The 15,083-nt window shown below is 45.7% G+C and overlaps 1 protein-coding gene across 4 annotated transcripts in view; it reads right to left on the bottom strand.

The window, feature by feature from the left end:
• Window positions 1-15,083, bottom strand: part of mpp7a (membrane palmitoylated protein 7a) — a 123,725-nt gene that overhangs the window by 32,993 nt on the left and 75,649 nt on the right. For all 4 annotated transcript variants that reach the window (XM_041065476.1, XM_041065478.1, XM_041065477.1 and 1 more), the window contains 5 exons: window positions 7,747-7,828; window positions 7,151-7,236; window positions 6,310-6,384; window positions 4,417-4,613; window positions 3,695-3,759 (listed from right to left, as the gene is read on the bottom strand). In XM_041065476.1, the coding sequence (XP_040921410.1) occupies window positions 3,695-3,759; window positions 4,417-4,613; window positions 6,310-6,384; window positions 7,151-7,236; window positions 7,747-7,828 (505 nt within the window). The remainder of the gene's footprint in view (window positions 1-3,694; window positions 3,760-4,416; window positions 4,614-6,309; window positions 6,385-7,150; window positions 7,237-7,746; window positions 7,829-15,083) is intronic.

Genomic DNA, 15,083 nt, shown 5'->3' with positions numbered 1-15,083 from the left:
CTTCTAAATCTACTCCGGTGTCTGTAAGTGTTTAAGTTGAAAAATGAAATGGACGGATAAATTGAACACAGGGCCAGGTTCAGGGCCACTTAAGACCAATCTTGGGCGCCATTTCGAAATGGTTCAGCCGCTCAGTGGAGAGAGAGGGAGCAAAAGTAAGAAGGATAGCGCTATAATGCACGGAGAGAGACGTAGAAAGACCCCAAGGTGAGCGATAAGTGTGTCCACGTGTTTGGCAGACTGCAAAGCAAACCAAACAATCAGACAGTGGAGAGCTTTGCATGTCAGACAGAGGAACAGACATGCTGTAAGAAAGCCCAGAGAGCCGTCAGGATGTTGAGAGAGCAGATGGGGAAGCTGGAGGAGAGCCAGATATCGATGGTGGGGAGCTGGGGGGGGTAAAAACAGACAAGGCAGGTATGCCAGGTTGACCTGTACAGAGGTAAAATAGTTTATCTAACCCGCAGCCGATTAATAATTGGCTTAAACAGTGAAACTAATGGCATTTTAAACATCAGTTTCATAACCAAGGAATGCATCCATGAAAGTGGCGAGAGCAACAGTCAGGAAAGGGATTATTTATATCTTGCAAATGTTCGGCGTAAATGGACACGGTTAGGCAATGCTTGCCGCAGCCCCTCGCCAAGACCAATATTGTTCCAGCCGACGGAGCTCCCGGGCTGGAAAGAGAGAGAGAGAAAGGGACCCCCTCCTCAATCACCACCTCTTTTCCCCGCTCAGTAACAGTGGGGTCTCCACGGTATCCTTCAATTAGGTTGTAGTTTATGGCCCCGGGGTGCAGCCGGGCCAGCCTGTATGGGGCCAGCATCCAAACTTTGCCTCCCTCCATCTTGACTCCGCCACCACTGCTCCACGAGACCACATCTGCTACCGAACGCGACCCCTCGCCTGCTTCTCTCAGTCCATCAAAAATCTTTTTTTTCTCTCGCATTTCTGCATCCCATCTTTTTGGACTTTGTTTTACACCCTTCACTTTTACTCGCTCACCTCGTTGCTTACACTCCCAACTGGAGCCAACATTTTTCTCTGAGTTTTTTTTTTTTTTAACACTGGGAAATGAATGTGTTAGCCTCTGCAAGAACATAAGAGTGAACTGTTATCATTCCCCAGTTAATCCTCAAGTCCTGAGAGGGCCATGTCAAGGGACTTCCTACTACTGCTGTACACACAACTAATCCTTACAGTGTGTGTGACTTTAGGAGGAAAGTATTGCTGCAGCTCAAAAGGAGACTTATATTCCTTTGGTAGGGGTTGCAGAGGACTCGACTACATTTTACACCTGCCCACTGTGCACAGAGGGGGGGTGAGGTGGGGGGGGGTACAAATCCCATAACTCATAAGAGGAACTGTACCATTAAAATGAAATAGTAAGGGAACAGTACAGCACTGTCTAAAACTATTTAGCAGGCTATTTTTGGCCATCCTGCAACATGTATGCCAGCATGCGGTTGAACATAACCAGGAAATGACAACATCCATAATTCAACCGAGGGCTTGAATCTGAGGTAAAAGAGACTAATACTAAGTTTAGAGGTGGTCAGCGTAGCTCTGTCGGTTATTTCAGAGCTACATATTGAAAGAGTCACGTTACATTAAGGGCTCACTGCCATGTTGAGGGAAACAAGTAGTCAAATGGACATGTCTGTTTCAAAGTGGTAATCTACAGTGAAAAATACGGCCAATAAGAACTAGGTTTTGGTTCAATGGGGTCATTGTGAGACCAGAGCAGGGCATATAAAGCCAAGTACAAGTGTAGTGTATTTTTCTGAGGGTTCATATGTTTGGGAAATGCGGAACGAAAGGAGGGAGAAAAGCTGGGCATTGCAGAAGAGAGTCTGTGTCCTATTTAGGTCTAAAAATGAAGTTATGAATATGAAAATATGCGTGTGATTGACAGCAGGCAGGGAGATGAAGACAAAGTGAGCAAGGGACACAATGAGGCAGGAGAAGAGATATTACAACAGATGAGATATTACAATGAGGAATATTTAGGTAACATTTTAACTATTGAGAATCTGCGTATATGTGGGATAACTTGTAATAGTCCACAGACAGATGGAAGATGCCTGTAATTATTTTAGTATTAAAGCTGCACAAGACAAACTGTCACCTCAGGAGTTTCTGCTGCAGGAGGGAAAGTCTTGACCTTTGTTTGTCAAGTTAAGTGATGTGAGTGAACTGAAGACTTAAGTCTGTGAGGGGTGGGCTGGCCCACACTTGGAGCAAGACTGACAGCAGACACTGGCCCAACAAGCAGTCATCCTATGATGCACAGCCACAGTGCCAGCTGGATGGCCTTCCATTCGTGCACTGCAGCTCACCGTATACAAATCAAATTGCTATTTGGCAGTTGTTTGTAAATAATAACCAATGTCTTTGTCATTCTGAGACTCCATGTGAGGGAATCTCTTACGGAGACTTCCAGTCAGGTGCAACGGAAAGTCCTGCGAATGAGTGTTGCATAAACAGCAGCCGCATTAACAGCAGCTGCAACAGGTGGGTGCAATCTGAAAAAGAGTAACCGTGGCCAGTTTGGGCTTGAAACGTATTTTCTCTGATGTAAGAAAAACACATTTTTAAAGGCAGCACTCTGCTGTGTTTCGAGTTTCGAGCTTCTTAGTCTACGGCAAAAGAGGACAACTGTGCGACAATGTGTTAGTCGTTTAAAATTTTATCTATTGCTGGTTGCACTATAAATCCTATAACAGTTAGTCCTCCTAAATGTGACAGCACTGTTGGAATTGCTCCCTTTGAAGAAATCAGAATGGTTGATACAAAGTTGTGCTGCAAAACACTTGAAGCCTCTGTTTTTTTCTAAGTGCAGTTTAACTGTAGTGATGAACCGCTTTTCTAGTCTTAAACCTAAAACCAGGGTCTGCTTAGGCCATCTCTAATTGTTTCTGCTGCTGTCCTTTGCTTGTGGTTTATGTCTCCTGTCTTCATTATGAAACAATCAGCAATCTTTGATTTATAAGGGTAATTTAGCTATAATCCCTCCACTTCCTGATCTACAGGCTTGTTATAGCTATTTCTGCTGAGTACTTCAGCTGATGCCTTCTCCCTAACTTTGCTGTACTGACTGGCCAGGGTTAGGGTTAAGGTTACTGTACAAGCTGGAATGATAAGGTTACATGAATGTGCTCCACTGAGCAGGGCTGCACCTCTATCACATCTTTAGGTGTAGTATCAGATCATCAGGCTCTCTGAGATGGATGGGTAGGCTGGTTTGTGTTTTGGCTGGAAGGTGTTAAGGCTCAGAAAGGCTTTCCAGAGTGCAAACCTTGTCTTTCTTCGCATTAAAGCTCCTGAATGACCACGTCAACAAATGGAAATGCAGAGGGGGACAGAGGAAGGAGAGTCTGGCAAGACACTGAAAGGAAGACTGAGAGTGAAACATGGAGCAGACGGGAAAATAAGGAGGAAGGTAAATCCAGACACAACACTTCCTCTGATGACAGGCGTGAAGCAGTGTAACTACACAGCGAGCTTCGGCAGTGGCCTCAGAGAGCAGGGATGACTTCTGACGAACACTCCTGACTTTCACACTTCATTAGTTACAATCCCTTCCTCTGTATTATCTTTCCTAAGCCCACCCACCGGTTGCAGTGCGCTGATGTTTTCTTGTGTTGTGTTCTGGTTTGTTAAGGCCTTACAGCAGCCGATATATGCTTACATGATCGTTTGCTAGAGGTCCTCTGGAATGGGAGAGTCGCAACAGGTCGTCGCACTGCAAATCTCCTGGAAGAAGAGAGAGGAGGATGAGGAAAAAGAGAAAGACAGGTCCAATAAAACCATCAGTTTTCATGACTGCTTTGGGAATAATAAACACTCCCTGCTATGCTACAGAGAACCCACTCTTCAGTATCCACCAGTTTCATTCAGTCAGCTGAAACGGGAAAAGATGGGAGATGAAGGAATAAGGAGGTAGAGGAAAAACACACTTGCTGTTGATAAAACTACAGGGATCAGTCTGAATGTTTGTGAAATGCTCTCTCTCTTCTTTTGCTCTTTTCCCTCCCTCTTTTTATGTGTGTGTGTGTGTGTGTTTTTTTTCCTCGGGTGCTGTTTGCTGGTGCCAAGAAACTGCCCCGGCCTCCTGAGCTCTGTGTTGCACATCAAGTGCGGCCGTCCGAGCGCACACTGATGTGCGATTTTCCATCCACTTGCAGTCCAAAGTGGATCAGTACCAGCGCTATCATTTTCTGTCATTACTCATTTCGAGCCAGACATTGTGCGGAAATCCAGACTATTTTGGCAGTGTGAAGCAAGAAAAAAATGAGGGTGAAGGAGGGTGAAAACTTATGTGACTGTGACAGCAGTAAAGACAGTTGGACCAGCCTTGTTAAGAAGCAACAGCAGACAGAAGAGGCTGGTCTGGTTGGGGTTGTTTCTTACCTCTCCTGGAATTGTTTGGACGGAATTAAGCCGGCACGCGGGTTAGCGTCGCCCTCAAGTTTGGCCTGCCACCAGGTTGCATCATCTTGGCTCATGATCTGAAGGATGGAGCCTTTTTTGAAGGGAAGTCCAGCCTCCTTACATGGGATGGCTTTGTCCTCCTTAGGGTCGTAGTCAAAGAGTGCTTTCATAAACACCTGGACACACAGCAGAGGAGGGAGAAGAAAGAGAAGAGAAACAAAGAGCTGGATTGAGGAAAAAGCTACGGTTCTCTGTAAATTACCATTCTCTCCATTTGAAGCAGTTTGAACTCCAAGTCGTCACGGCAAACACAGAAGGTGCTTCACCAACGGTCAGGTTGATTTTTCTAGAAAGGTCACAGCAATCAGAGCTCGAAACCTTCAGCTGCTGGCGAAGTTTGTCTCTCCATGTCGTTCCATCAACTCTTCGAACAGACTAAGCCCTGCCGCCGTCTTCCAAGTGTGGTGAAACTTACCATGTCCCGCGTGAGAGACTCCAGTTGGAAATGCTTGCTTTTACCCGCTGACTTTCTCTAATTCTAAACACAAGCTAATATCACTAATCCTTCCACACCGAGGAACAAAGCAATCGAGAAAAGAAAGGTTGTTTTCTTTCTTTAGGGAGTTGGTCTAATTTGCTCTGGCAGTGAGGGTGGGACACACCTCATCAACACAAAGTTGGACCTTACAGTGGAAAAATCTCTGACATCTTTTCCTGTTGTGGGTAGTGAGCTGCAATCTAAAGCACCTTGCTTCATCTTCTGTCCAAACTGAGTTCTGTCACGATGAGTTATCACTCCTAAGACACCTCAGTACATGTGGAAAGAAAAAAAAAGAAGAGCGAAGGAAAGTGTGTATATGTGAGAGAAAGAAAACGTGGAAGAGGGAGGATGAGATTCAATTTTTTGATGTCCCACTGATTTAAAGGGTGCTCAGTGCCATGCAGTGAAGTTATGTTTCAGACAGAGATGTTTTGTTTGGGTCATAACAGCTGCTTTGGCTACCGAACCCTCCAGCAGAACAGACTCATACATCTACACACTAAGATCTGCTACTTTTCTTCCCTTGGCTCAGCTGTTTTGGCCCGGACGTCTTCAGCCAGTTAGCTGCCCTTTGATGCATCTACACTACCTGATGTTAAGTGCACAGGCTATTTTCATGAAGACGTGGCTGAGTGTTTGGCTCTGCTCGACTATTTTTCAGATGGGTTCCTTAAACAGCCAGACAGTTTCAACCATTACATGATGACAAAGGATGTAAGTGGCCCACCCTGTCCTCAACGCCTCGGTTACACATGCAGGGTGGGCTGCCCTGTGAATAATGATAAACCGCCTTTCGGCCCTGGAGCTCAAAATCCGGGGAGTGGATCCAGCTTCTGTCTGCTACTGATAGATGAGCGTGTGAGAAATGGTGTATCAGCACCCCAGTGGGTGAGTGGTATGCTGCTTGGAGTGACAGTTAAACCACCCTTAAAATGGATGGCTACGAGGCACTTCCTACTGCTGCAGCTCAGCGTAACAGCGAAAAAGCCTATGAAGTTTTCCTTGCAGTCCATGCCCCTGAAGTACAGGGTAACGTCACATTCAGTTTACTGCCATAGTCTGCTACAGTTTATGGTGTTGATCATTTCAAGAACATTTCAAGAAGGCACCCTGGCCCTACAAAGGGCCTGGTTACCGTATTTTCCCTTCTCATTACCATTATGCAGCTCTCCTCTTTCCTTGTACATACATCATTTCCTCACTGTGGCTGAAAAACAATGTTCTACATCCAACAAAAAGGTATCACGCTGGAGCAGAGCAAGTTCACTCTGTTTTTTAAGTCAATGAGTGTAACCCAATCAACTTAACGATTAAGCCAGGACAGAGCTTACCTTTGGCTCTTTGGCAGGCGCCTCCTCCTTAGCGCCGGGAACAACTTTAAAGGTAATGGCTCCTTGTGACTGGGCCTGAATATTCAGAAAGACAGGACAGATACAGCAGGTTAGACAGAGATAGAGGGGGAGGAAACAGCAGTCATCTGCCCTTGCAAATATTTCACAAAGCACCTAATCCAATGAAAGTCCCATAATGCAAAGCACGATTTGTGTTTTCAGCAGTGGAAGGGTTATTAGGATTGGATGACTCTGCTTGACAAAGGGGGGGTGGGCGGTGGGGGTGAAAGGAGGAGTGTTGAGAGCTGTCATCTGCTCTGAAGGCCTTTGTGTCTGAGAAGGACTCCAGAGTTTAAGAGGCTCTCTCTTTCCTCTCCAGTTGTCCCTCCTGGCAGAGTCCAAGCCCATGACAGAGCTCATTTGAGGCCTGCGGCAGACCCTGCTTGGAAGAACTACTAAGCATCAATCTGATCCAAGGGGGACCGTGTGGCTCAATGCATGTGGTCTAAAGGCCAGGAAAGACTTGTAGAGAAAGGCCAGTGTTTAGTTTTCAACACAGCGACGGGAGGCACGGGGTCCTGGATGAGTTAGGGGAGGTTTCTGCCATCACAAACAAGGAATGTTATTTTCGCCAAGGGAGTGGAGCTGAAACATGGGAGAAGCCCTTGGACAGCACACACACACACACACACACACACACACACACACACACACACACACACACACACACACACACACACACACACACACACACACACACACACACACACACACACACACACACACACACACACACACACACACACACAGGGATGAATGCAGTCAAACAGATGAGGCTTACCAGAATACGAATGATTTCCTCTGGTTTCTTGTCATCCACAGGTATTCCATTGACCTCCTTCAGTTCATCCCCAACATGAATCAGTCCTGTCACACAAAAACAAAAAGGTCTGCTTATCTACGCTCACTCTGATATGTCCTAATATAAGTGAGCTACTGTGTAAAAGTCCAGTGCTTACAAAGCCCGGGGATGTGTACCGTACACCAAATGAATGTTTATCGTCATGGTGGCATTTGAGATTGGAGTAGAATCAAAACATTATTGTCGACACATGTGGAAATTTGCCTTTGGCTTCACTGTGGCAGAGCTGAAAAACAGACTGGACACAATGAATACAAAGTCAAACAGAAAACATGTGGAAAACATAGCAGAGCGTCTCAGTACACAGTACTTGTCATTCATGTTCATATTACAAAGTGGAAAGGAACAATCTATGCGACAGAACTGGCAAATTCAGGTGCATAGATAATTCCTGAACAGATCCCTTCTTTGTTGCACACTGGACATAATGTAGATGTCCTGTAAATCACTTTCAGACTTGACTGCAGACTCACATGGCTGAACCCACGGAAGAGAGGAAAAGAGTTGGAACTAACCACTTCTGTCGGCTGCTCCTCCTTTCATGATCCGGGCCACGAGGATGGCTCCTGTGTGTTCGTCACGCCTTATCGTTGCTCCCTACAGAGGAATAAGAGAGCAGAATTCAAATTTCAGGTCATATGATGACAGCCCAAAGTGGCAGAGGACAGAGACTTGAACAGGATGTTTATTGTAAGCAAAAAAATTAAAATGAAACTGAACTTTTTTCTTTTAAATGACAAAAAGAACACATCTATGATGTCTTATTTAGGGGAGTACAAACTTCTCAGGTGTACGTTTAATAATTTTTTAAAAAAGGAATGATGGCATGGTGCAGGTAAAACCAGTCGGTCCAGTTTACTCACTACCCCTTCCTTTTAAAATCATGATCTGTGCACTTTCAGTTTAGCTCATGTCTGTAACTATGTGAGAGGAAAACAAAGACTGAATACTTGCTAAGTACAGGTCAACCAGAGGTAACACAGTGAGGGATCGTTTTAAACTAAAGGATGGGTTTACATCAAAGTGTCTACTTCACTGCACCAAACTAAACTAAACTTTAAATACATTTCTTCAAAGAAGCAATAAGAGACCAACAAAAACAATACGATGAGCATGCAAGTGAAATTATCCAACAACTGCACACTGAATGATCTCAGAGGATGGTGATGCAGTGTGGATCACTCTCCGCAGTATTAGTGGCTGAATGTTTCAAAAAGAGCTGGCGTAGGCAGAGAGGGGTAAGGGTGATGCAGGTCCGAAGCAGTCCACTCAAAACGCACACATAAACACACACAGTTGCTAAAGCCTTCCCTGTCCTCTTCTGTGTGCTTGGGGCTCAGCCAAAAAGACACACAGAGCAGAGGATAGTGTTTCAGCTTCATAATTTGAAATGACGGTGTTCAGCGGTGAAGACTTTACCAGAAAATCAAAATAGTCTTTTCCTTTTACAATAAAACAATAGGCTTAATGGGTGCCAACCTGTCACAGCCCTCCCACAAACACGTTTAGGCACCAGCCTGGCTGGGATCTAGGATGTAACAGGAGAGCAAACTGCAACTTAACGTGAGTGTCATCCTCGCTCGGGCCCGACGACACGAACCAGACAAATGCGTCGTCTAGTCAACACATAGTTAGTCGCGGCTGAAACTCATCCTTCCACCCTTTCCTAGCTGCTATTCCCATCATCCCCAAAGACTGTTTTTATTTCTGTTGCAAAAAAAAACAAAAAAAACAAAGGAACAGGAGAGGAGCCTTCTTCACCCCGTTCACCAGCCGTGCTTTATTTCAGCTGTCCGGACCCACTGCCGCCCGGGTCGACCACTGGGGTGCAACAACATGGCCCTCTGGTTTGTGATATTTTCCTGTTTGCCTTCCTCTGACAGGCCTGAAGTAGTTCTGGCTACTACTATCAATGGGAAGCACAGGAGGAGATATCAAAACAACCTCCTCAAAGACCAAAGGAGCCTCTGGTTTGTGCCACTTTACCGATCTATTAGCATGTCATCTTGGTTATTTTCACGACCTATTCACACCTAATGGTTTTCCTCCTAGATAATGGTTTCCTCAAGGCCTTTGGGGTGGGTGCAGAGATGGAAATGGGGGAAAAGCATCAGGATAAGACAGTGGTAGTGTCTGTAGAGAGTTGTGGATCTAATAGAATAATTGGGATAATTAAAGAGACGAGAGAGGTTGCAGTAGGAGAGAAGTCAGTGGAGCGGGTCAGCAAGAGGGGAAGGCACTGTCACACCCCCGTGTCAGGGTTACATACAACCCCAGCAGTCTGACTTAAAGCAGCTGTCTGCGATGCAGTGGCCCCCAGACAGACAGAGGGGTCTTTCTGTGTGTGCGTCTAAAAGAATAGAGCACTGCAGGGAAAGAGACAAACTGTGACAGACAACAGGTTGAGATGGGGAGTTTGTAGGAAATCTCACAGGAGTGTTCAGACATGTGGTCATTAACTTTCTCTCTCTTCTTTTTCTTTCTGCTCTCTGCTTCTTCGAGCTGGCTGATGGCCAGCGGTATGATGGATGTTTTTATTGTGTCCCCTGGGGTCCCTGGTGGCTGGTGGCAGCCTAAAGGCTAACTAAACAGGAGAGAGGCAGCCTTGGACTCAAAGTCTGCGACGACAATGGGCCGTACAAACTCCACAGACGTACTCCACACCACATGTCTATGGCTATATATGGAATCTGCTCACATATGGTGTGTAGATATAAATCGTGTTTTGACACATATGGCTTAAATCACATGTTGAAACCCTGATGCCATTTAGAAACACCACTTTTACGACTTTTATTGCAAGTGGCAATGGTGATTATAGAGCAGCACATTTAGCATGCAAACACGAAAAGGATGGGGTCGTGAACCCAGATCTCTGGGAAGCGAGCAGACCATTTTATCCCCTTTCAAACCACCACGCTTTATGTGTTTTAACACAAGCTGAGAAACAAACATGGGTATCAGTGGACAAATTTGCCCAAGCTTGTTTTCCTTACACACCTCACTGACTCTCTAAGAGGACTCGTTTGAAGCTGTAGTCATTTTAAAGCCTTTTTACGTTGCGATTCTCATCTGACCCACTGCCCTCCAACGTAATGGGCCCACGTAGGCCAGCCAAGCCAGCAGCAAGGGAGCTGGGGATTTAAGAAGGGAGGGGGAACCTCCCTTCATAATCTGGCCAGCTCCAGTCTGAACTCAGCACTGGTGTAGTAGCCAAATGAGCTCTGTCTGATAAGAAAAGCTGAAGGAGGCCAAAGCGCTCCAGTGGCAGCACGAGCGCGCCAAACTGGAGGGTTAAATGGAAGACCAGAGGAGAGTCAGGGCTGACAAGCTGACTGGAGGGGAGGCAAAAAGAGGTAGACAGTGGGTATATGAGCGGGGGTCTGAGCTGGAAGTGAGTTTGTCTCTGACTGAGAGAATGAATAAGAAGTAAATAAATTGAAGGGATATGATGAGAGAAGACAAGAAAAAAGAATGAAAGCAACAAAGAAAGAGAAAGGGATAAAGATTAAAAAAAAAAGAAGACTTGGCATTGTTTGCAGAGACATTTTCACTGGGACTAATTTCCAGCTCAACAAATCCTTTATCCTTGAATTACGTATATTAGAATAGAATTGGAATTTCTTACCTAGATAAATAAAAAGTTCTGCCTATCATCCTGAACTTTTCAATGCCAAAAAAGAAAACAGTAATACTGTACCTCAGACAACTGGAATTATTTCACCCCACTGGTAGAATTATTGAAAGATTAAAAGTACATTAAAAACCTCAGAGTGACGCAAAGATTGATCTTATTGTGGTTTTGCAGTGACTGAGTTTCACACAGGCAGCATCTTAGTTTTCTCAAGGCTGAAGCGTGCTTCTCCAAGCTGCGCTTATAAGAACCTACACTGGGTCATAGGGAGACGTTTGCATGACTGTTTCTTTTAAACACACATAAAACAACACTTTGTTTTTCTGTTGTCATTCTGTACAACCCCATTTTTCCTGATCCCTGATTATTTTGAGTGCACCACACTTCTCCTTCCACCTCATTACAATCCACAGTCCACCTTCGTTCTCTCAGTCCTCCAGGGGTATAACAGCCTCTCCTGGAGGCCTGACGAATGCCTTGGAAGCTCTGAGAGGCAGCTGGAACGAGGGGGCCGAATCCAACCTCCTGTGAACTCAGCATCACCTTCCCCTGTGCCTTGATACCCTATGGGTGCTATCATCAGCATTCAGCCTTGCATGACCGCTAATGAGGAGTCCCTGCTCTGTTAAACAAATACATAAACAGTCAGCGTAGAACCTAAATAAGCTGCATAATGTGTACAGGTGGGGGGGCATACATAAGGAAAAAACAAGGTAGGTAAAGACCCTCAAGCACTGAGATGGGCTTTCTGGTGTAGCAGCTAAGCATTAGCACAAGGTTTACACTGAGCCTTCAACGCCTACTGGCACATGGAAGTCATTTCAGACTTTTCCTTGTGCATGGAAACAGTGCAGGAAGTCAGAAGGGGAATGTCTCTACGTCTGTCAAAGCACATACACGCATGAGTGACAGCATGTGTAGGTGTGTTTTTGTGTGCATGCAAGCGTGTCTGCGTGTGTGTTTCTACGAGAGCGTAGCTGTGGGCTTCTACCTGAAGTCAGGCCAAACAGGCCTGAGAGAAACCTCAGAGAGGCTGGATGATTGATGCTGGACAGTCACTAAACCTGATGAATGAGCTATGCTATGTTAGCAATTAAAGACAAGGCGCCACTTAACCATCAAGTGGCTCAACTCCACTATTTGCACGGAAAAAGATAGCATGGTGTGCACACAAGATGATGAAAAAGCTTTTTTTTGAAATGTTTGGGACTGATTCTCTCTTCCTGTTGTCAAGCATCGCTGCAGTTTGCCGTCTACATGAAGAAAAGAGAGCAAGGCTCCAGAAATTACACACTGAAGGGCACAAAGCACAGAAATACACAGTCAAAAATAGAGAGGAGAGGGGGGTCATTTTGGACTGAGGAGGGCCTTCTAGCTGTGGTCAATTAGTCATCAGTAAGGCGATCCGAAGCCTCCACTCCTAACGTGATCAGCTCCATATGCAGCCACTGCTCCTAGCTCTACTCCTCAGCTTCTAACACATAAATGCCTCTGATTGTTATTGTTGGGTAGGCCCGGACGCAGCCGCTCAGTCTCTGCCCTGCGATGGGGAGAACTGGAGTGACGCTTGTCCATATCAAGCCACCCTCCCCCCTCCAAGCGCATGCACCAAAGCACACATACTGACATGGCAGCCACATTAAGTATGTGATGACAAATGGCTCACACCTCATACAGTGCAGAAAAAAGAGAGAGAATAGGGACTCAAACTTGGATCCCCTCCTGTATGAGAGTGTGTGTTTATTAGACGGAATGGAATGGAGGCAAGACCGTCCAGGGAACTGTCAGTGCACAGTAGTGCCATGAAACTTCAGCAGATAAGAGGAGCAAGTCAAGCTGAATGTTGGATGTCTAATCATGTTAGCTCGGCTGGGATTGGCCGCAATGAGGTTCTGGCAAGCCAAGTCCTTATGGGGCAATCGGAGTGCCCTCTGGCTGATGGACTAGATGGATGGCTGGATGACATGATGGAAGCTTGCTGGCTTGTGCTAAGGTTGTATGGATGACGAGAGGGCTGGCTCCAGGCTCATCATAAGTCTCGGGGTCTAGGGGAGGAAATGTGTGGCCTGTCTAGGAAGTGCCTCAGTGGGACAGAAGGATCCTAGGATCTCTCTGCTTTAGCTATTGGCCACAACTCACAGCGCCGCTCCACTATTCCTAACCCAGCAGGGAAAACAAGCAGGTCGCTCCATTTCAAACACCCAGCCCTCGGCCCGTAACGACCACTCAAAACATCGCCCCATGTACCGAACCCAACGCTGTGGCATTTGACAAACATTATTTCTCCCTCCAAATTGAGAGCGACAAGGGAAAACAAACACGAGCGGCCCGGGCAGAGAGGCCGACGTGTTTTGACATGATGTCACTTAACAGCAAAAGTGTAACGGCGACAATAAACTCCTGCCGACTGCTGTGTTGACTGGTATGTTTAGAGGTATAAATACAAGTGTAGTGGAAACACATGCCGGCGTTCTTCACACCAGATGTCGACCATGGAAAAACCAAATACAAAGTGGGAACGGGCCTCCTGGACATTAAAATACAATTACCTCCAATCATATCTGGTGTTAGAGTGTGTCATTTCATCTTACCTCACTGAGATGGCACAGAGCCCCCCACACATAACACACATGACCGTTCCACACACTGGGCCCAGCATATTTATGAGTTCTTACATACTTTCTCAGATGCTGGAGACTCCAGTGCTGCTCAGAAGGAGTAAAATCATGTAATATTAGTGTATTCGGTCATGATCAGAAAATCCATTTAGTGTTACGGTCTCCTATAAAGATTAATACAGCGCTGTAAAGAATTACCGGATGAAAATCCACATTATTGTGGCAAAGAGGAAGAAAAAAAAAAGAAAGAAGCCGAAGAGCAGTGAAAGGTACTTGAGGTTTTTACGTCAAATGATTTTTCTAGCTGATGCAACAGAGCTGCCACTGCAGGCCGATCCCCTTTGGGTGACCCTCTGCATGCCTTTCCACCTGTTTTATTAAATCACTTGTGATTGCAACGAATAAAAGCTTCTCCTCCCACCCTATCCTTTCTCCCTCATTCCTCGTCTGCCTCTCAGACTAAACCAGGCTCTGGTTTCCCTTTTTATTTCCTTAACCTCGGTCTTGACCTACCACTCGTAATTAACAAGTATACTGAGAAAAAGGAAAATTGCGGGTCATTATTATGATAATTATGGCAAGCAGGAGGTATTCCAGGAGAAGCTGCCAGGCAGTGTAATGCACAGGGCCCTCTGACAGGACGGCTTACCTTCATTTGTCTTCCTCCACCCCCTCTTTCCTTTTCCTCCTCTGCCTCTTTAAACCTTAATGTTAAAGCAAGTCATTACCCCTGTTGCTATGAAAACACACTTAGCAGCCCACCTCAGTACTTCAGACAGGTGCCGGTGACTTTGGGTGTGTGAGTCTGTGTGCAAAATGTGTGGCTATCTCACCAAATATGTGTATTTGTTTCCATACTGTCCTCATGAGTCACCATGTAGACTGAGTGGAATCATCGTCTCTTTGCTATAAGCTGGACGCTGCCAGATATTTAGTCACTATGTACTCTGTGTGTGTGTGTGTTTCTTGTCTGAGAGCCCTGCGTGAGCTGTATGAGCGCATACAAAGAGACAGTTGTGTCACGGGGACAGGTCTATCTCTGCTCTGGGATTGTTTAGCGTTTTTCTTGTCGTTATCCCAACTAAAGAAAGCAGCACTTTCACATGTCACTTTTCATTTCCAAACCAGGCTGAGAGGCAGGGCCGCTGAGGAGCACCCGGCCCGACGGGCAACAATGCCCACATTCAGCCTCCGAGCTCTCTGGCTCTCGGAACGCTGAGCGGAAAAGAGCAGGAGTGCCGGGGACGTGTGTGTCCACGTTTATGATTACACATGATGGGAGGAAGACGTTTTATTTAAGAGGGCCGTGAGATTGGGATCTGGGAATGCCTCACATGTGGCTTTGGAAGCCGTGCGTGTTTTCACATTCACAACTCAACAGGCTGCAAGGGTGGTGGTGTAACAGCCGCTGGACCTGAGTGCTGTACAAGAACACACGTACGAACAAACACAGGCTGTTTGCTTTGAGCAATATTGTTTTTGGGTTTTTTTCTTAATGCATTTTCCATTTTCATATATTGAATATTTTAATTTAATAACATTAATTTACACTGAATTATATGCACTGATATGACTTGATAATAACACATATTCTAAATAA

Source organism: Toxotes jaculatrix, chromosome 20, assembly GCF_017976425.1.
Source record: "Toxotes jaculatrix isolate fToxJac2 chromosome 20, fToxJac2.pri, whole genome shotgun sequence".
Taxonomy (NCBI): domain Eukaryota; kingdom Metazoa; phylum Chordata; class Actinopteri; family Toxotidae; genus Toxotes; species Toxotes jaculatrix.
Note: the sequence above shows the minus strand (reverse complement) of the source record. Positions and strands in the feature narration are given on the sequence as shown.